Source organism: Takifugu flavidus, chromosome 10, assembly GCF_003711565.1.
Source record: "Takifugu flavidus isolate HTHZ2018 chromosome 10, ASM371156v2, whole genome shotgun sequence".
In the NCBI taxonomy this organism is placed as follows: domain Eukaryota; kingdom Metazoa; phylum Chordata; class Actinopteri; order Tetraodontiformes; family Tetraodontidae; genus Takifugu; species Takifugu flavidus.
The window spans coordinates 14,396,564-14,418,981 of record NC_079529.1 but is presented as its reverse complement, the minus strand read 5'-3'; the positions used below and the strand labels follow the sequence as shown (position 1 = coordinate 14,418,981).

Below are 22,418 nucleotides of genomic sequence, written 5' to 3'. Positions count from 1 at the left end.
CCACATTTCGAAATCACTATCTTATCCTTAACAATTGTACCTGTTTTTTATGCTATTATTAGCTATTATATCCAGTCCGTTAATTATAAGCATCACAAAACGTAAACTGGTTGGAGACGTTTCAAAAGTGTATATGAGGATTTGCTTCCCAGGGTGAGAGTTCACAAAACTAGTCCGAGTACTAGTCATGTGACAACGACATAACCCCGTTGATTGACGGGCGTATTCGCCAATTATATCCTTCTTTTATTTCTTTCAGCCAATCAGGATCTAAGGGTGGGGCCAAAGGGCGTCTTTTTTTTTCAAGAGAGGAAATCCTTAGGAAATGTGTGGGATCATGCTTGGTGTTTCCGAGCAGTTTGGTCATTATTGACAAACCCGCATTAGTTTTTGGTTCTTAGTGCTCGCCCGACCCAAAGACGGACGTGGTAAGAGGCAAGTAAAGGGGGGAAGAGGGGATAGGACCGCCGTTTGGTCAAAATGTCGATTCAGTACGAGGTAGAACAGCTGGCTGACAGCTACGGGGTAGCAGACTCTTTTCCTAAAGATTTCGGTTATGGTGAAGAGGAGGCCGACATGGAGGGCAGCCCGGTGCCGTCCGATACCAAACCGAGAATTCTGCTCATGGGCTTGAGGAGAAGTGGCAAGTCATCGATCCAGAAGGTAAGGAGTGATGTGTACTTGCTAGCGTTTCGAGGCGAGCTGCGCTTTTCAAGCCGCATCACACAAGTTAGCCGAAATAGCTAATAGTAGTTTAGCCCGTCCCAGATGATGGAAAGCACAACCTGCGTGGTCACATGACAAGACTGCAGCTGGGATCAAAACCATCCCCGCAGTTGTTGATTTAGCAGAGGGAGCTAGCATTAGTAGAGCTGCAGCGTTATTTATTAACCAGGTGGACTGAGTTGCTTGGCGCATCTCTCTCCGTTGGTGACACGAAGCATGTGACTTTTAGGTTAACGACTTGTCAAATAGGCCAAAAATATCGCAAGTCCTACCCAGCTGTGAGGCACAAGGATGTCTAAAGTGCGGCGCTCACATGACAATAAGCCGGCCACACCTTCCATTCTGGAGGGAGCAACATTAAGTTGCAATAACACACCACATCACCTGCAGATTACTCACAATTTCTGCATTAGCAAGTTCATTTTCTGCCCCCCTGATTTCAATTTTTCCCAATGGATCATCAGGATGTAGTGATAAGAATGCTTTGCAGGAAGTCGTCCCCAATGTATGGACAAAAACTACATTTAGAATCCCTGTATTAAAACTAAAAGTAATTGAATTGCTGTCTCAAAGAAGCATTATCTGGATGGATTTTGCATACATGACTGGCAGAAAACGCTGAACACACACTTCCATGTTGCATCATATGAATGTTGGTCTACGCTGCACTTTATCCTCGCTTGGCATGTGATGTTCCATTATGACCTCGCTCGGTGTTGACACCAATTTTTGTTGATTTATGACTTTGTGGTTCAGACAAAACACTCGCTGTGTGATGCTAAGAGAATTAGCGTAAGCAAATGATTAAGAGGTGCTGAAACGATGTATAAAAAATGACCCATTAGAGCCAAACGTCGCAGATTGGAACACTTAAAATCCCAGTACGTTTATCTGATTTCTGGTCAAACGCATTGCCTCTGCTGACACTGCAACAACTCTGGTTTCAGGTGGTCTTCCACAAAATGTCCCCCAACGAAACCTTGTTCCTTGAGAGCACCAACAAGATCTACAAGGACGACATCTCCAGCAGCTCCTTTGTCAATTTCCAGATTTGGGACTTCCCGGGCCAGGTCGATTTCTTCGACCCAACCTTTGATTATGAGATGATCTTCAGAGGAACTGGAGCTTTAATATTTGTCATCGACGCACAGGTAAGCTACTGAATAATCAAAGTTTGTCCAGTTTAAAATGCATTTTAAACCCCTCATTCTTTGGTGGCAGAGTAAATACTTCTGACTACTATAAACTTTTAGATTAAAGAGTAATCTCCTCACGGAACCGTGATCTGCCTGAGCAGGTGGTCACACGCTAAAGTCAGTTTCTGTCTCCATGTGGTTTGGCAGGTGGCACATTGCTACTTTCTCACACCCCCACATACGCTGCTGCTTTTTTATCTCACTATCAGCTTTGTTTAGAATCACAACACCTTATGTATATCCTTAGCTACAGTAAAACCCTTCGGTTCCCATCTACTACACCGACATTAGTAATTCTGGAGATGTTTTAAAATCAAGAGTTTTAACTAAAGGTTTTTCTGGCAGAAAGCCTAATGTTGGTTGGTTGTTTGCTTGTCAGGACGACTACGTGGAGGCTCTGAGCCGGCTTCACCTCACTGTGTCGAGGGCCTACAGAGTCAATCCCGAGATCAACTTTGAAGTCTTTATTCACAAAGTGGACGGCCTGTCCGACGATCACAAGATCGAGACCCAGAGGGACATCCACCAAAGAGCCAACGATGATCTGGCAGATGCCAGCTTAGAAAAGCTGCATCTCAGGTATTTTTCATCCCTTTGTTTTCATTTGTACTGTCACTTTTCTCTTCTGCGTGGCTCTTCCTGCATCTGTTGGACTTTAGTTGTGAAAAAACAATTTTAAAACTGGGGTGGTTGTTGCAAACGAGCGCCATGAGTTTGCTCAACTCGCCCGCAGTTATGTCTCACTAAGGTGTGAGGTGACTTTAATTTAAGTTGGGTGGAATCTGGATTGCAGCAATTTCACACTATTTGACGCCTCCACGAAGAAGCAACGTTTAGTCCGACTTCATTTCATCGTTGGCGTCCAGCCTAAAGACTTGGCTTGTGTTTGTTCGGCCCGATGACTCAGCAAACAGTTTGCATTCTCAGGTTGTTACTGTCAGTTTCTTCTATTGACGTCTTTTAACTACATCTGATTCAGATACAAAAGCTCTAAAGGTGTGGCACCCTTAAAATATGCAAGCGTTAAGGTTTTACAAGAGTTGAGCGTCAAGTAAAGAAATGACTACATTTAAATGAAAATGGTTAAATTCAAACCCTTTTTGGTGCGGACGTTATAGTATATGTTGCAGTCAAAAGGTTTTTCAGGCAAAAGTCAAAACAAATTTACACATTCGCGCCTCAAACTACACTTAATACCCCAGAATGAGATGGCGAAAACAGAATTTTACAACATTTTTCAAGATTCTTAAAAAAAGGGAAGTGAAATTTCATATATACATGAGTATTCAGATTCTTTACGATCACACTGGGACCTTCCTCAGGGGCCTTATTCTCAGTCTGTCGGTGGTGAAAACACTGGATCGTCCAGTCCTTTGAATTTCAACTGTGTTCAAATAAAGCTCTCCTTGTGGGTTACTGTTGCAAGTGCACTTGCTGTGTTATTTTATGGTTGACTAACAATTAATTCTGTGTTTAGAGCAAGTTTAGCAGTTACTTGTAGGCTTACGTAAAGCAATGTAATGACAAGCTTTATTCTTTTCTGGCTGACAGCGTTGTTGGCATCAAATGGATTGTGGCCATCTGGAGGACGGGGTGAAGTTGGTTATATGGTCCTGGAGCACAATGTGATTTATATTTTGGGCTGCAGTGAAAGCCGCTTGGAAACCCGGGGCCGCTCACAGTCATTCCCGCTGGTGAAGCTTCCCTTCTCATCTGAAAACAGAGTCGTTTAACCAGCGATCCAATGAACGGCAGTCTTTACTGCCTCAGGCCCTGCAATGATTTGATCCACTAATGACTCTTTACCCAAGCTCTCACGCTGAGATCAAAAGAACTGGTTACAATCTTGGTAAGAGATGTAACCAAGAAGGCAGTGGTCACTTTGGCTGAGCTCCAGAGATCCGGGCTCCAGAACGGTCAACCACGTCTGCAGCTCTCCAAGACTCTAAAGCCCAGCCGCGTGGACGAGCAGAAGAAAGAAGCCAAATAGTGAGAGCTCTAAATATGGCCTCTTTAAGGGGGAACATGGCTGAGTTCTCCTCTCTCGGCTGTTTCAGTGTTGAGCTCCGGAACCTGGAATTTCTTTACAGGTTTTCTCCCATCAGTAATTCACATCTTGGTAACCAAAGTCCCCGAATCACGCTGGCTCAGTTTATCCATGTTTTTGGCCCAAGTTGGGTTTAGATAGCTTGTTTCCATCAGGGTCAGTCTGTCGTGCACTCACGCACTCATGTGTATTTTCACCTAATGTGTTATGAGGAAGTAACAACTGTTTGCAGCTGTTGCTTATTCATTTCCTTTTGTTTTCACCTCTTTCAGCTTTTACTTGACGAGTATTTACGACCACTCCATCTTTGAGGCCTTCAGTAAAGTGGTGCAGAAACTCATTCCTCAGCTTCCTACTCTGGAGAACCTGCTAAACATCTTTATCTCAGTAAGTGAAGAGCAGTAAATGATGAGCGTGATGTGCAGTGGTGTGCAAAACAAGGTCGAACAGCGAGAGAACTGCTCCCGGGATCAGTAGAAAAGGAAAAGACCACCAGGAAGATTTGGAATCAGAGGCCGAGCTGGCTCTGGAATTCTCCAGAGCTTTATGAGCCAAGTCCTTTTGTATATAAAGACAGGAAAAGTAAATGTAATGCCTGAAAGAAGGTGTTGGAGATTGTGGAGATATCTGTTACGTTGTAGGCAAAATGAAAAGTACCGGTACATGTAAACAAGTGCACACAGGCTAAAATACCAATTTAGCTAGGTGCCAGGATGTGTGTAAGTGGATGTTGAGATGGTGATGTGTGTGTGTGTGTTGTTTACAGTTAATTGTAGGACGAGATGGAAAAAATAAAGAAATAAAGGAAATGGGTCATTTTGGAACGGATGAAAAACCTTCAAGCAAGAACCTGAATGTCTTTGCTGGAGACAAAAAGCATTTACAGGCTGTGACGCTTGTCAAAGGGGGCTGCTACTAGTTACCCCAGCTGTGCAGTGGTGCCAAAACCTTTTGTCGGGGGTCTTTTTCCTTTTCTGCTACTTTGAAAATCGACCAGAGTTGCCCAAACATTTGCCTGCCAATCTACATGTATGACACGAGTCACAACTGTGTGTTTCTGCTAATCAAAACAGAATTCAGGGATCGAGAAGGCCTTCCTGTTTGATGTTGTCAGTAAGATCTACATCGCCACAGACAGCTCTCCGGTAGACATGCAGTCCTATGAATTGTGCTGCGATATGATCGATGTGGTCATTGACGTCTCCTGTATCTACGGGTAAGCGAAATATTCTTTCACTGAGCCGCGTCTTAAATCCACTGTTCTGCTTTAACATATGATGCTGTGTTGCGCCTCAGTTTGAGGGAGGACGGAAGCGGCAGCGCCTACGACAAAGAATCCATGGCCATCATCAAACTCAACAACACCACTGTGCTGTACCTGAAAGAGGTCACCAAGTTCCTGGCCCTCGTCTGCATCCTGCGAGAAGAGAGCTTTGAGCGCAAAGGTAAGCAAGTCACACGTTATAGACATTTCAAAGCGGCCGTCCTTGCAGAGGTAATCATCTGTTCTGTCATTTGCTCTGCGCAGGGTTAATAGACTACAACTTTCATTGTTTCCGGAAGGCCATCCATGAAGTTTTCGAAGTGGGAGCTTCCACCCAGAATACAGTGGGCCCCCCGGTTGTCGGGTCGCCTTGCGGCAAGGCCGTGGCGCTCAACGGCACGCCTCGCGGCGCTGTGTAGACTGATGCAAGTTTTTCTTTTCTTTTTTTTTTTTTTAAAGAAAAAGAAAAAAATCAAGATGCAAAAAGAGGGCACATGAAGGAAACGAGGATCAGGGAGCCTGTCGAGGAGGGACTAAAGTGAGGTTCTCTGCCATGCAAATCACAAATCCCTCACTCCCGGCACCCAAACGACCGAAGGAGCACAGCGGGTCAGTCTCCTCAAGCTGGGATGGAAGAGAAACCTCTGGATTTGTGAGGCAAACATTCAGCTGCTGGTCCCTCTAAAGGAATAATGTGAGGAGGTCACACAAACCCTCATCATAACCTCTGGCCATCGACAAACTGTGAAGTCAGATTTCAGGAATCTTGTCTCGTGATAACAACCCCCCCCACCCCCTCCCTACAAGCTGTGTATATAAACTGTTGACATTCAGAGATGGCCTTATGCAGATGAAGCTTGTCAGTAACAAGCTTTTTCTCACACCCACCACCCACCACCATTCACCTCACTACCTGAATGCTGCCCAAAACCTGCTTTTTGGTTTCATTTCTGAAGGGAAAACGTGGTTTTCTTGGCACACTAAAAAGGGATTGTTCTGTCAAGCTACTCGTGTGTGTGTGTGTGTGTGTGTGCGTTCGTTCCAAAGAACGACTTGTTAATGAAAGAGTGTCCCTAGTGTGTTGCGATGAGACGCACTGAAAGAATGTCCCCTTGATCCTCACCCATTGGCTAACTTTTCTGAGTAAGAACTTTTCCACATGGACGTTACTGGAAATGAAACCTACTTGACTTTAGAATCATAAAAATTACTTCTTTAAATGTGGAAAGGCTTCCCTTCTAATTCAAACACGAAAACCATGCAGTGATCATGTTGTATTGGCTTGTTTTGGAATGATGGAGCCTTCGTAGGTCTTCGACAAGGGTCTGAAGCTCGAGTGCATGTCCTCCCACCAACATTAGCTAATTTAAACCATACTTTCTTTGCATTCCAAGCATGTATTCATACATCGGTGCATTGACATTTACTGTATGGTTCTAGGCTGTAACACTGCTCTTTTCATTCAAAGTCAAATTTAAGGCGGCGCAAAATATTAAAATACTAAAGGACCATATGACCAAATGTCAAGTTTATGCCATTACATACTCAAAATGCATACGTTAACTCGCTGTCTTGACACATTTTCAGAGGGGAAAATGTTGGAGAATCTTTAGTTGTCGAGTTACTCAGATGCTTTGACGCACCTCCACCTCCAAGCGGACCCGAGCTCTCCGAGCCGCCATAATCACTTGCACATCGAAACTGTGATGGATGATTGATCGATTAGTGTATTGTTGTATGTGAAATAAATGAACTTATTTTTGTTCCTGTCACTCAAAAACACGACGATTTTATTTTGGGAACACTTTTAGTGCTGGAGGTAAATTCGAACTGTTAATGGTACCACAAGGTGGCGCTGTTGGGCTGCAGGATCTCTTTCCTCAGTCATGTATGGCCCTCATGCTATAGCAAGCAGGCAGTATTTGCTGAATAGGTGCAATTGGTGATACAGACGTTGAAACATGACTGTAAAATAGCTGTTTCAGCAGAAATGAAACGGGAAGAAGCTGCGTTTGGTTCAACTTGTTTAAGATGTTTGAATGAACATCCCTGCAGCACGTCTCTCATAAAAGCACCCCTGATGTAATAACTCCTATTTCATTTTAATATTCATCATACCTGGATGTTTTACCTCCTAAACCTTTGTTTGGAACTCACTGAAGTTTGATGGCACCTCTGTTTAATGTTTTATTGATTGAGAAAGGAAAGGAGCAAAAAAACCAAAACAAACTTGATTATAGCGCACATAAAAACATCTCTAAATAGCTTTTCTATGCAAGTTATTTACTAGTTAAGTTAAATAGGCCTCACAGCTACTGTCACGACCCATTATGTAGGGAGCAGACGAGACGGCTAAACACCGCCACACAATTTAGATGCAATAAAACACTGACAGCTTTTTTATCCACTTCATTAAGCCGGTAATTTCTTATAAAAATCTCCCGCATTAATCCTGGCCATGGTTTCCCCGGCGGTTCCTTAAGCTCTCCTCCAACCTTAGCCGCCTTGCTTTGATGCTTACTCAAATAGGCGCTAATTTGAGATAAATTATGCATCCGCATGTAGCCTTCCCGTGCCAGGGAATATAAAGTGTGACACTCTGAAAGATGGTGAATTAAGGCAAAGTGTGATAATGTGGACGGGCCAGTGGCAGATAGGTTTAGTCCATCAGCCCGATGCCTTGTCAGAGGTCATGTTTGCGTGGTTTTGAAGGGCATTCGCCGTTGCTTGTTTTGTGGGTGGTCATTTAACATGTAAAAAAAACAGTTGATGTCTTCAAATTTCTTATCTTTACAGTTTGAAAAGTTATATTTTATGGCTCTCACAAGGAGATAGGGAGCAATAATAGGATAAGGGTATTTGCAAGGGACACACAGACACACACAATCATGCACATGAACAAAAGAGTTTAGTTACATGGCCTGAACTTAGTAGATTTAGAAAAAGGTTGGGGGCTCTTTAATCAGCAAAATGATGCAATAAACACAGAAGGTGTTGGTATTACAATATTCAAACCTTGACCTTTCAGCATTCTCCTGCTTTGTGTGATTAAATGGCAGCGAGTCCAGCAGTAAAATCACATCTACACCTCCTGTTGCATTTCGTGCGACTAAAGAAATGTCGCAACAAAAATCCCCCATCGTGGGCCAGATGATCAGAAGAGGATTTTGGACCGATGGGGCAGTCGCAAGGAGAGGAACGCCAAGCCATCTGTAGATGGGGCTGTTGTCTGCTGCTTCAGCTGCTGCCGCTCGCCGCTCTGCTGCACAGGTTCCAGGCTAGACGTCACCCTACAGCTCCAGGCAGAGAAGTTTGGAGGTTTCTGCATGATGTGCATGTGCAGTCCTCCATAGAGGCTCCTGGAATTGATTTGCTCGAACAAAGGAACCGCTGCTCGTCTTTTGTCCGTAATGAGGAAGCTTAACCAATAATGAAACGAGCCCATCAGAACATACGTTTGGCTGTGATGTCCCCTCCACCTTCCCCTTCATCATAGACATTTTTAGTATCCTCACAATTGTGATATTCTCATCTATTCTTAATAAAAGTCAGGCGGTCAGCCGTTATCTGCCATCTCAACTTTTTATTATGCTCATGAGGGAAGAGAGAAATGGCCTAACTGAGAGGTGGCAGAGGAGTTGCTACAGTAATACATCAGCGGTTCATGAAAGCACATATTTAGACTTTATTCTCCATGATTAATCTGTCGCCACCATGTTGCAAACTGTGCACGCTTTATACTAATTAGTTTGTCAGCTCGCAGGTATCACGGCTGCGGTCGAGCCCCCGAAACTCTGAATGAGGAGAAACTCTGGTGAAATTAAAAAAAACAACTGTAAATGTAACTACAAATAATGAACATGAGCGTGTTTGTGACTTGTTAAGTCACAAGGGTATCTTTATTCTCCCAGTGGATTCAAAATGAATTACTTTTAAAAAAAGTATGTAACAGGTCCATATTTCCCCTCCCCATGCCATAAAGTTTCCATTCATTCATGCCCTTCATTTAAAACCCACAAAACAATAAATTATATTTTTCTAAAATATACACAAATATATAAGTTATTGGATTAGTATCAGGAACACACTGCACCACACAAACCGGGACAATGCAGGCCCTGACACTGATAGACGTGTGTGTGTGTGTGTGTGTGGGGGGGGCTGTGTGTCGCTGAAGTTGGACTATAAAAGTCACGGTGTGGGTATTTATATTTCAAACTGCTAATATATTAGTAATAAATAACCTTTGATGCACAGAGGATTGTGGGTATTCACAAAAGCTGATCTCTTTAAAACAAACCCTCTTGCATTTAATATACCATGTGTGGCATCATGAATTCACACCTCCTCCAACCCAAACAGGACGACACGGATGGTGGTGCATGGCGTCTCCGGGCCTTTTCTTGCTCAGGCAGCGGAGCGTGGCGCGGCGGCGGCGGTGGCGGCGGCGGCAACGGTGACCAGCAGGCCAGCAATCGGCTAATGGGGACCGGCCGTGAGCAGCGGCGAGGGACATTGCTGACAGAGAGCGCAGCGGCAGATGCCATTATCCCAGCCTCATGCAGATTCAGAGCAACTGGACAACGTAGGCCCTGACACTGTTAGACATGTGCTCGTGTGTGTGCGTGTGTGTTTGTGTGTGTGTGTGAGAGACACGAGAAAGGCCTGTGTGACACTGAAGTTAATGAAACAAGATGCAGCAGAAGTGGATTATCGCACAAACGGCAATTTCCTGGTAACACTTGTCTGAGCTCCTCTGCAAACCGTGCACACATATGCACGTGTGCACGTCAAGCGTGTATGTGGCCACGGCCCGCACGACCCGGCCTTGTTACTGGAAGACAGCCAGATCAGTCACCCATCGCTTGCTCACAAGGGGGTGGGGGGGCAAATTTCGGGCCCAAATTTCAGCGAGCGCCGCTCTTGGCCTTAAAAATATGCGGCTTCCGTCCCACTCTGGGATGTTCTGGTCATTTGGAGAAACCCGAAACATTTCATGGTAGACTTTTGAAGGTAGGTGGGGGGATATGGAGGATTGGCAAAGAAGGGCTGATAAGCAGCAGGTTTTTTTTTGGGGGGGGCAATAAAAACTGTGAGCTTTATCCAGTGTGGCGCAGCGAGACGGGACGGCGTTATTGACTGTGGCGGCGGCTGCGGACGGTGGATTGTCAGGCTCTGCAGTCATTTAGAATGAATGAATACAAGGTTGGAGTTTTCTGTGGAGCCAACAGAACGAGAAGAAAGTTAAAGAAAGAGAGAAGGCAAGAAATAAAATAGAGGCAAATCTGGCGCACACACACGCACACACACACACACACTGAGTGGTGGAAGCCCCGCTGAGTGTCTGACACTGATGCTGCCAGACTAATCAGGCTACTTTCTGTCTAACACTTGCTCATTAGTGTTAGAGCAAAGACCAAACACTTGCGTCGTTGTCGTCGCCCGCGTGGTTCCTGCTGCACTTTCCTGTGAGAGGCTAAAGTTTGGCGTTAAATCCCAATTGATAATCGGCCCTCGCATGACAGAAGTAGCAGAGAATGGGACTCTTTCTTCCTAGAGTTTGCGTGTTCTCCCCATTTTACCATCATCTCAGATGCGATTTTAGTATTATTCAGAGGCGAGCACTTGCTATTATGTTTATACTCTCCTCTTTTATCAATTTGTTCATGATCCAGGGTTGTTTTGTTTTTTAAAGAGCTACTTTTACAGTCCGGGCATGTTTGTAAACCACGTGACTTCCATTTGTCTGGATTTATTTTTCCTAAAGGAAGCTGCAGCAGTGGAAAGAATACTGAAGCAGACGCTATTAAAACAATAAACGGGATCTTTGGTGTTGAACTCAGCAGACTTGTGGGGGGTAATAACGGGCAAAAAGGCCTCTGAGAATTTCAGGGATGAAGCAGACAAACTAGCGCGGACTGCAAAGATGGTTCAGGGACGTGCCATGGAACATCCCAAGGAAGGAGAACCAGATCAGAGATGAACCACAGGGCCCTTAAACTTAAATTTAACTTAAATTCTTAACCTTAACCTTCTTCTTAACCTCCCAGTCCTGTATTATTAACACTAGATGCCACAAAATCCCACTTGCCGAACACTGAAGTAATTAGCCTGTCATATACTGTATATTCATGCATGTCCTTCGTAGCGAGATGCTAATCAGACAGACAAATCATTGTTTTCTGTGTCCATAAAAGGAAATAAAATTAGTAACATCTCACACAAAAGTGACAGTAGGCATGGTGCAAACAAATTAAAAGTCCAACACACAAGTTTGGGGTATCCTGAACTTGGGATTAACCTCTAACACACAAATGTGGCTTTGCCAGTAAATTAATTGTTTATGGAGCCATGAAATCTAATGGTTGGTTAAATTTACCTGGAAATGACTTCATGGTTATTAGAGCGTTAGCAAAAATCAATTATACAATACACAGAAATAAAAAAAGCACTAATCTCCCCTGGTTCACAGTGACAATGACAAATAAGATTATAAAAGTGTGTCCATGCCAGTCATTGCCTTTCGCTTGTGTTTTTCTTCGATAAAGTGATTTGATTCCTAATTGCTGAGTAAATTTTTTATAGTATTTTCTTGAGAATTTACTCCTGAATTTAAAAAACAAAACAGTATTTAAATGATCGATTTATTCCTCATCCTCGGGCCAACGGATGCGCTGTATATCCCACAGTATAGCTTGTTTGACGCACACTTTGATGGATCCATAATATTGGAGTTCTCAGGAGCCGGTGCTCAGAGGTCCAGATTGAAGATGCGACGTGTGCTAATGCATTCAGAACAGAGGTGAGGCGGTGGGAACAGCCGCCACAATATGGTAAACTAGAAAGGCGAGCATATTACAGTGGCTGAGTAATGAGAGCCACGGATCTCTCTCTCTCTCTCTCAACACACACTCACACACACGCAGACACACACGGGCTGGTCGGTGGGAAGTGTGAAACAGTGTAAGACTCCAGCAGAGTTCTAGCAGCACCGCGCTCTCCTGATGGTGATGCCGTGTGAAGTACAGAGCTGTTCGACACAGACTCCAGCTGCTGCTGCCCTGTATTCAAATGGCGCCACACGACGCCAGCTCGCTGTCTCTGGGTTCTTATTAGACTCAGCCTCTCACACTTTTTGTCTCTGTCTTTTTTCCACCCCGCTAAAACTCTCACAACTATTGACACCAGCTGCATCCTTTCGCTCTACCTCTCTAGTTTTTCTGCTTCCCCTCCTCTGTCTTGTATGTTCTGCTCCAGAGACAGTCAGGTATCACATTCTGCCACACCTGCGGAGGAAAAAACCCCAAAGATGAAGGCAGGGATAAAGTTGTAAGTTTTCTAAACGCGGTTCCTGACAGCCGAAGTCTGTCAACTGTCGGTGAGAATGTGCATTCCCGCTGCCTCTAAATTCCACGACAACAAACCTTTTCAGTAAGTTTGGCAGTGTGGACGGACGAATATTTGAGAGCGGTTCAAGCAGGCAGCATTGATCAGAGAATTATTAGCACGTTTGCAGCATTGTTCTAAATGAGCAGCTGTAAATAATGATAACAAGCAGATAAATGACTAGTTTTTAAGCTGCTTTCAGGTAAGTATCAATCTGTGCTTGTGTTGATTGCATCGGTTTTTAGTCAAATCAAATCAAATCAATCTTTATTTATATAGCGTCTTTTACAATCAAAATTGTTTCAAGGCGCTTACCAGAATCCCAGGGCCTAACCCCAGACAAGCAACAGTGGCAAGGAAAAACTCCCCTTTAACAGGAAGAAACCTTGAGCAGGACCAGGTTCATGTAGGCTCCTGCTGATGGCCAGCTGGGTAGAGAGAGGAGAGGAGAGGGAGGAGAGGAGAGGAGAGGAGAGGAGAGGAGAGGAGAGGAGAGGAAACCATGACCCAGTGGGGTGACAGAGGCCTGTCAGGTGATCATGTTTCCGGACCCCGGCAGCCTTGGCCTATAACAGCATAGCTAAGATGTGACCTAATGATTAGACGACCCCCTAAGTATGATAATTTGTCTGTCTATGATAATAACTGGAACTACAGAATTAGTAACAATAAGCTTTTTCAAAGAGGAAGGTTTTAAGCCTAATTTTAAAAGTAGAGATTGAGTCAGCCTCCTGGACAGGGAGCTGGTTCCATAGCAGGGGGGCCTGGTAGCTAAATGCTTGGCCCCCCATTCTACTCCTAGAGACTCTGGGAACCACAAGTAGAGCAGCATTCTGAGAGTGGAGCGGTCTATTGGGCTGGTAAGGTGTCACTAGCTTCTCCAGGTAGGATGGAGCTAGGCCTCTGAGGACCTTGTAGGTCAGAAGGGTTTTAAAAATTATTCTAAATTTAACGGGCAGCCAATGAAGAGACGCCAGTACAGGAGTTATGTGATCTCTTTTGTCAATACCTGTCAGAACTCTGGCTGCAGCATTTTGGATCAGCTGGAGGCTTCTTAAAGAGTTGTTTGGACACCCTGATAATAAAGAATTACAATAGTCCAGCCTGGAAGTAACAAATGCATGGACTAACTTAGTGTGTACTGACTGATGTGTATTGCGCATTACACTAGAGTACCAGACACTACCAGACAGCCTAGATACACACTATTCTTTGCATCTTGTTGACATTGGGAATGCCTATTTTGATTTATTTATTGTAGTTTTGTAGTCCACAAACCATAATATTGTTCTTCCTTATCACATTGATTCCGTGTAGGTGTAGTGGGCGATGTTGCTGTCAGTGAGTTTGTTAGTCTTCCAAATGGTTTTGGAGCCGTAGCTGACTAAAAGATCTCTTGACACTGCATAATACACTCCCAGTTTATGCATGCAAGGTAAAGGTTTAATGAATCTGTTTCTCAATAAGAGCCAAAATGATTTTATTTTTCTGAGGTTAAAAAGCCCCAGCAAGATTGAAACCCTACAGTCAATACTCTATCCACCTCTGGCCCAGCACTATACTCAATTTAAAAGACAGGCAGCTCATCTGTGGGGATCCGAGGCCACCAGTGCATGCTAATGGCCGCCCCATTCCCTGGACCCACACTTTCTCATTATGCAATCTGTCTGCAGAATGCAGCGATGATGTGCATTTTAGACAGAACTGTGTTCGGCTTCCTTGTCTTGTCGCATCCCTTTTCATATTACTGCTATTTTAAGGCACCTACTGTATATCCGTGTGGATGTTTGAGCATACCCGGACCTACGTGTGCGCACAGCCATACGTCAATGCACACAGCAGGAGCATGGCCTGCAGCTCTTGGGTGTTTTGCAGGTTGGATCCACACCAGTGCTCTCTGCGACTGCACTATTGTTATTTAAATGTGGAAGGGCGATCAGGAGCGAGCATTAATAGCATCCTCAGCACTGTGGGTGAAGCACAAGACACACAGACATCTACACACAGACACACTCTTCTACGCAAATCTCGTAGACACACCTCGAGGGCCATATGAATAACAAATAGCCCTGCCATCTGCAGAACCACAGAGTATTCGCAGCCATTTCGGCATATTAGTCAGCAGTCCTTTGACTTGGGCTCTCCACGCACCACTTGGCGTATAAGCAATGCCCTCCTCAGCCGCGCCGCACAGTTTAAATGTGCAGCCTGACGAGAAGTTTGTTTTTGAAGATGAAACTTTCCGTTGCAGCCGATCTGACCTTGTCCTCTCCAGTTGGATGCGGTGGGAGGTACTCGACGCGTTCGCTGCGGCAATGTTTTGTTCTGTCAAGGCCAATCAGAGCCGAGTCGGAATACCGTCAGTGATGGTATCGTTTTAAACTGGTGAAGACCTCCTCTACCCTCCTGACACTGTCAGACCAAATGGGATTAGACAGACACCCCTGGCCATTAACATTTGATCCTTACCTGGTTTTTTTTGTTATTTTCCCCTCCGTTTAAACTCATGGCTACAATAGTTGAACATATTACCTTTTTTAAAAATTCTGCTGGATATTAATAGTCATCTGTCTGTCCGTCTGTCTGAGCTCTAATCTGATAATCAGACACAACGGTCCTTAACGGATCTGTGTTTTTACATGCGTGTCATGTTGGTATTGTTAGAGTTATTTATTGATTATCTTTTATTGAATTCACACTTTGATTAGCACAATTGAATCAATATACAAGGGCTGTAAGGGGCATCTTTATTTATATTTCCCCAAGTCAAAAAGTTGGAGTGTGAGCTACAGAATACTGGTAAAGCTACATTGATTCGCTACTACATTTGCAACATGGCAAGGATTAGTGTGGTTTAATACTTTATTCTGCTTGGAAACTCACCTGAATTAAATATTAATATTAATGCAGACCTAATAAAGCCCTTGAAGGCAGTGCTGTGCTCAATAGTGGGTTCTCCTCCAGAAGTTTGCCCTCCCAAAACACAAAAACTATTCAGCAATGACTCAAGGAACATGGCAGAGAGCCCAAAGGCATGAACCTGACCTCCAAACTCCCCACATCCCAGTCCAATTCAACATTCATGGGATGCAACACCACAATAAACAAAACAGTTTGCACCAGTTACAGGTCTCAAACAGATCCTTTAATGTTATTTTTATTTCACTTATAAAATACTCTAAATTGTTTCTTTAGTTTGCTCATTAGTCTTTTAAAGGAATATTTTCAGCCCAGTTTTACATAAGCTAACGATGTTTAAGTAGTGTTTAGCATAAAAGAGCCTCATAGATTCAACTCTTTCTAGAGTTCTGCAGCCTTTTTTCCCCTACCAATTTAGGTAATGTGATTCTATTTGGTTCTATTTGTTAGGGATAATTGACAGCTTGTGTTCATTTATCTGAGGTGTAATTAAAGCCATATCCTACAGTAGGATTTACTGTTATTGTTATGTTTTTGCTTTAAGCAGAGCCTTATTCCACAGTTTATGCATGTAGCATCAGAGTGCTCACATTTACCCTCGTGTGTTGCTGGTTTTGTGGTGTTTTTCACAATGTAAAATCCTCAATGTACCATGATTCCATCAATCTGGCAATTTTGCAGAGAATATTCAAAGATTTGTGTTGGCAGATCTATTTAAGTAATGGCCAAATTGGTTCATGATTAGTAAACAATTAAGTGAATGTACAGGAGGAAAGGAACCGAGAGGGTGAACATCAGCAGCATAGGTTTTTGTAGCACCAGCACAATTACTGTGTGTGTGTGTGTGTGTGTGTGTGTGTGTGTGTGTGTGTGTGCTGGGGTGCATTTGTGTGAGTTTGTGTGTGTTGTCAGAAGTGATCCTATTTTCATTACTCAGTAGCTCAAAGACTGAGGTGAGGCCTGTGCTCGCAGCAGTGATAAATGCATTACCCCAATAAACTCTATCTCCACTGAGGTGCTGAATTCTGGCACACGAACAGACACACACACACACACACACACACACACACACACACACACACACACACCACACACACACACACGAAAGAAGAAAGGAGTGTGGCGACAGAAGAGAGGAATGGATAGATAACTGGAGTAAAGAGACAATCAGATGGCAAGAGAAAGACGGTGACAGGTAAAAGGAGATAAAGAGGAGATTGAGTAATAGAATGGTGAAAAAGACAACAGAGATGGGAAGACAGGGAAAAGTGACAGGTGCTGGGGTAAAGAGAGCGGCATGAAAGGTGGAGATGGGGGGAAAAAGTCAGACAGGCACGGGGGGAGGTGGAAGGAGGGGTGCAGAGAGACAGAAGGTTAGGAGTAGAGAGGCGCTAATGGCTGTATGCAGAGTAGGGCTGTGGAGCATGCAGGAGGTTGTGGGGGCACAGGGATCGGCGCGTATGTGTGGGCGTAACTGAATGAATGGATAGAGAGAGGTATGGATGGAGTGATGGGAGGGAGGTGGGAGGTGAAGTATCAGTGGTGTCCAGATGGCCTCTTCCATGGCCTCTCATTAGAGCAGCACAGGTCTGTCATGAATAGTAATCTTAGAGGGAACATGAGAGATGTTTGCGTTTCCATTGGGGTGCACCGACTCTGTGTGTCTAATACGCTTATTTTTTTGAACATTTTGGAAGGAAGATTTATGTGTGTTTGGTTGATTTCTTAAAAAAGTTTCCTGTAGTCGAGTGTAGGAAAGCTAAGATTTGAGAACAGAATACTAGCCACTACCTATTTGGTGTGCTTGCTGCATTAACACCGAATGCTAAATAAAGTTTTAGGTTGGAACAATGATATGGATTTCATCTACCACCTTCTAATTATGGTACCAAGAACAGAGATTTGGAATGATTCTGTTTGAGCACTGAAGCCTGCTCAGTGGCACTTTCAAACATGCCTGACATAGCCAGAAGTATCGACGCTTTTTATGTCCTTTCACCCGTAATTTCAACAAGTATTGTAGCAGAAATGTTTCAGATGGTACAGACTCCCTGTGGAATGCAGGAACCAGCAACCTTTGTAACACCTGAGCTACAGGTAGTGGAGTATGCTGCATTCAGGAGAAATCCATTAAGTGGAAAACTGTGGTGTGCTGACCTTGAACTGTACTACAGTATTTAATGTCATTAGTTACAAGAGGTTATTTTGAAACCTAATTTTGACTAGATCCACCCCTGTATCATAGTTGTCCACTGATTTTGATGCTTCCAAGACTCTTATTCATGTATTCCACTCGGGAGCAGCTGAGTCACTGGGGATATTTAAACTTTAAAATCAGTGTATTGGTGCATGTCAGTCTATATTTGTACATGCAGTATGCAATTATTGAGGAAAGATTAAAGTCCCACATACATACATACATACATACATACATACATACATTCTCTCTTTCACCCCCTGTACTTTGCCTCCAGTCCACCACCTCTGGTAATGAGGTGAGGTTGGAAGCAGATCATAACCCACAGCAGAGCGGAGCAGCATCGTCCTCAGCCTCAACTACCTGCAGGTCAGGCCTCCCTCATTAGCCGCCATCACAGTGACATCACAGGTGAAAGCACTGCTGTGCAAATTGAAAACACAGAGTTCACCGAATCAAATCAGAACCTCTGCCAAGACCCGCAAAGTCTGACAAAAAAAAAAATCTAAAAGCCAAGCAGATCTTTTAATGTCGCTTTGGGATTCTTGAGGAATTAGAAGAGTTGGATATGATGTGTTGGAGGGGGTCAGATGGGAAAAACGAAAGGCTGAGGTGGGTGCAGGGCAGAATACAATTAAGAAGGAGCAGAGAGTCAAGGGGACTGACCTGGGGATGGGAGTGGAGAGGGGGCACTTCTGAGTGCACGTGCACCACATAATGAAAGCTTGAACTTTTTGTGGCCAGGGTGACATACAAAATCAACTCACCGTGGGAGTATTGAGAGAAAAAGCCAGAGAACGAGGAGGGAGAGAGAAGATTGGGAGGAGAGATGGAAACAACAAGCCATGTGAATGAAGAAGAGAAAGGCAATGGAAAACCAGGGACTTATCAAGGGGGGTAGGAGGGAGGTCGAGGGGGTACCGATTGGGGGGACAGAGGAATGGAGACTGATGTACTGAATGGCAAAGGAGAGGAGGCGGGTGGAGAAGGTGAAGAGGAACGCTAAAGAGAGCGAGAGGCCTCAGCTACATGGCTGCCACGGGGGCCTGAGTGACAGAAATTAATAATTAGTGACAATGATTGACAGCGCTCCCTCCATCTGTGGCTCTCCGCCGCCTCACAACGCCTGCCTCCGCCAGCGACCGCAGGCACAATGAGCTCCAGAGGGATTGTGGGAGATGCTCTTGATTGACAACTGCCTCCTGGAGAGACAGGGGGGAGGGGAGGGGAGGGGTGCGATGGAGAGGTGGGCAGAGCAGGAGGAGAGAAAGGAGAGTGCGAGGAGGGGTAACGTGCACAAGAGGGAGGAATGGATGGGAGAGGTGGGCGATGGGGGCAAAGAGGGGGCCGTAACAAGAGGAGAGGGGCTCGGAGGGGTTTCAGAAGATGGTCAGAGATTGAAAAAGAATTACTGCTATCAACTCCCTTCTGTCTTTGCTTTCATTACTGTCCACACGTTTCCCCCTCACCGCTCTGAATACTTGCGTCAACCCACTTTGCTTGGTGCCTCGCGCCAGTCTACACCAGTGTAGGGCACCATAAGTGATGGAGGTACCACTTTATGGAATAAAAAGGATAAAATGAGGGCTAGGGTTAATTTCTAAGGTTTCTCGCAGCGTTGATGCGTTGTAATAGTCTATAAGTAGTTCTCATTTTGGCACTTGACTTTGTGACTAATCTAAGTTTTCTCTTTGTAACTCTTTCTCTCTGCCTTCAGAACAAACACAAGATTGTGTGTCGATTTGCTTTCTTTTTTTCTTTCTTGGAGACATATTTGGATGAGTCCCCCATGATAGTGCACGCGGGACACCCACTGCACATTTTCCCTTCCTCCTTCTCCTCCTCTTTCCCTGCATGTTCTCCTCTCACCCATTCGGTATACCTCTTCCCCCGTGTGTCCCTCTCTTCATCTTTTCCTCTTCCATGCCAAGCTTGTTTAAGCCTGCCATGACACGGCCTGGGCTAATGTGCTCTACTATAGCTTAATCGCTGCACGGGTCTCCAAGGCTTACAGCTACACACTGTAACAAAGTACACCATTTACCTCAGGGCCACAGAGAGAATGGGCTTGCACAGAGCACTGCGAAAATCCAGTGGGGAATCAGTTTCACATCACAACACATTATTGATTTTTCTGCCCCCAAAACAGACATGTTATTCATTGTTGCCTGAGCACGGTTTCCTATCTCTTTGTCCCTTTCAGAGGTGTGAGCTCAGGATTAAGGTCATGCCCTACAGGTAAACACTGAACATGGGAATCGTTTTGTGTGTTATTCCACAAACCTTTCCTCATCAGAGTGAGGACTCATAAGTGACTCCTTTGAATTGCTTATTTAGGTAAATAATTCTATTCATATTCAGTAACATGGACATCAAACTTGACCAAATACGTGATCCTTAAATATAGCAATTCTTGTCAAACATCATTAATTTAAAAAAAGAAGAATTTTGAAGATGACTGGCACTGCAATGGACACAACATCTTGGGAAGTGTGTGTCTACTCTTTAGGAGCAGCAGATGCTTCAGACCAAGACACAGAATGCTGAGAAATTCATGGCAGGATGCAGTACATGAAAGCTAGAGGGAAAGAGGATCCTCTTCATGTCTGTGTGAGTTTTGTCTGGTTTCAGGCAGGGCAAAAGCATGCGAGGTTACTTTCCAGTTTATTCCTTTGACTTTAACACCCATTAAAGACCTGGATCCAGTTCTGATGTTCTGCCCAGCAGCAAATGTAGAGGCCAACTAACATTTCTGACAAATATAATGTGTGTTTCCTACACAGATCTGTGTATACAATCATATGCTGTGACCAGGCTTGAACTCAGAAACTGACATGATCAGACCTAATTTACACAATCTTTACACACGTTTTAGATAATGCACAGAACTACCATGTTTGATTTTATTCCGTATAATCTTTGCAGGTACGTAACTGTATTCCTCTATATTTTAAGTTGTGAACTGATGTCCTTGAAGGTCCCTCTTTTCTTCTTGTCCTTTGTGTTCATCATGGAACTGATGTGTCTAACTTTGTAGCAATCCCTTACACTCTCTCTTTCTCTCTCTTGCGCACACACATACACATACGCACACACACACACACACACACACACACCACACACACACCACAACACACACACAGTACACAACACGTGGAGCTGACAGCTGGTAACTGCAGGGCCCAGCAGGTGCGCTCTGTGCCTGGCCCCAGAGGGCCCCTGACTCATGGCCAGAGAGGCAAGCAGAGGTGCGTGTGTAATGTGTGTGTATTTAGATATATTTGGATGTAATGGGGTGGGGGCTTTGCTGACTGGCTAGCCTGCAGTTGGCTTCACTTCAGCTCTGGTGATTGATTGGAATTGGCCTGGACATGGGGCGATGAATTGCCTGTGGTTACTACCTTTGACTACCTTCATTACATCAATACTGCCTTCTTTCTCTTTTTCCTTTTTGGCATTTGTGTGCCGTCTAACCCTTAGCAGAACTTTGAGGAGTTGACTTTATTATGGTAATCAGCCTTGGACATGCTTTGGTCTTCTTACCAAGACTCGTAGGCTTTCCTGCTTATCTGGTAGTTGCCTGTAACTCAAATTGCAAGGATAGTTTGACTCGCCTGTGATTGAGGGTCAGAATTTACTGCGTGCTGAAAGGGTGTATCCAACTTGACATTTTAAAAAAAAATCTCTTTCTCAGCAGAGCCAGATTGTTCCCAGTTAGTATCTGATTTGATGGACCGAGCTGTGTCTGACTACACGGTGCTCTCTTGAAAGGCACCGTGGCACACACACCTGGCTGCCGGCTGCCTCTTTGGTCTTCCTCACCTTTTGTCAGCATCATGTTAATGAAGCTCTGTCAGTGTCCACCGTTGACACACTGGGGCGCCTTTTAATGAGTTCAATATTTGATCACGACAGACACCCTGCATGATGCTCATTGTTTTTCCTTTTTCCCTTGTTTTATCCTTCACGGATGATGCCGCTTTGCTCCGTGAATCTGTGTTCTCACAAGTGTGTGTCTGTGTGAGGCTGAAGGCGGGAGGGGGGGGCAAAAAAGGAGGGGGTGGTCAGCTGATTGGGTCTATTTTTTTTTTCCTAAGGGGAGGGTGGGTGTCTATTTAACACAAAAGGAAAATGAAAATTATTATTTTAATCCCCTCCCTCTCGGTACCCAAGTGAGATGCAGTTCTTCCTTTTCAGGGTTAGATGAAAGCAGCTGGGCACAGGGATTGAACAAAAAGTGCCAAGTGATCACAAACAAACCTTCAGATGAATCACATCAAAGGCGCTGCCCCAATTGTTAGCCCTCTCGTATCTGCGGAAAATTGGCTCATTAAGGGCAAAAAAAATGACATTGTTTACATTAGCCGGGGCCCTGATTAGTGCCGGCTATGTTTGTTGTGTTGCTCTGGCCACTTCAGCTGCCCCGCACAATCGCTTCTTTGAAGGCTTTCTCCAGAATAAAAAGAGGGATAGAGCAAGAGGACAACAACAACAACAAAAAGAAAGGGAAAAGAGAATGGACAAATTCATCCACGTGCAGAGGAGCTGTTCCAAAACCCACACAAATGGATATGATTGCCGGCTTTTCTCTCTCCCTCTCGCCTCCCCTCTGGTTGTCGGCTTTTCTCTCTTTAGGACTAATTAGGTTGCATGTGGAAATAGAGGCAATAGGAGAGGACAGTT

The 22,418-nt window shown here is 44.5% G+C and overlaps 1 protein-coding gene across 1 annotated transcript; it reads left to right on the top strand.

Annotated features, from left to right (window-relative positions):
* Positions 1 to 302: 302 nt before the first annotated feature.
* On the top strand, positions 303 to 7,013 carry rragca (Ras-related GTP binding Ca). The gene is made up of 7 exons (XM_057044892.1): positions 303 to 663; positions 1,674 to 1,877; positions 2,302 to 2,501; positions 4,242 to 4,356; positions 5,043 to 5,185; positions 5,266 to 5,414; positions 5,498 to 7,013. The coding sequence occupies exons 1-7, from the start codon at positions 481 to 483 to the stop codon at positions 5,650 to 5,652; spliced, it is 1,149 nt and encodes a 382-aa protein (XP_056900872.1). The 5' UTR covers positions 303 to 480; the 3' UTR covers positions 5,653 to 7,013.
* Positions 7,014 to 22,418: the final 15,405 nt, after the last annotated feature.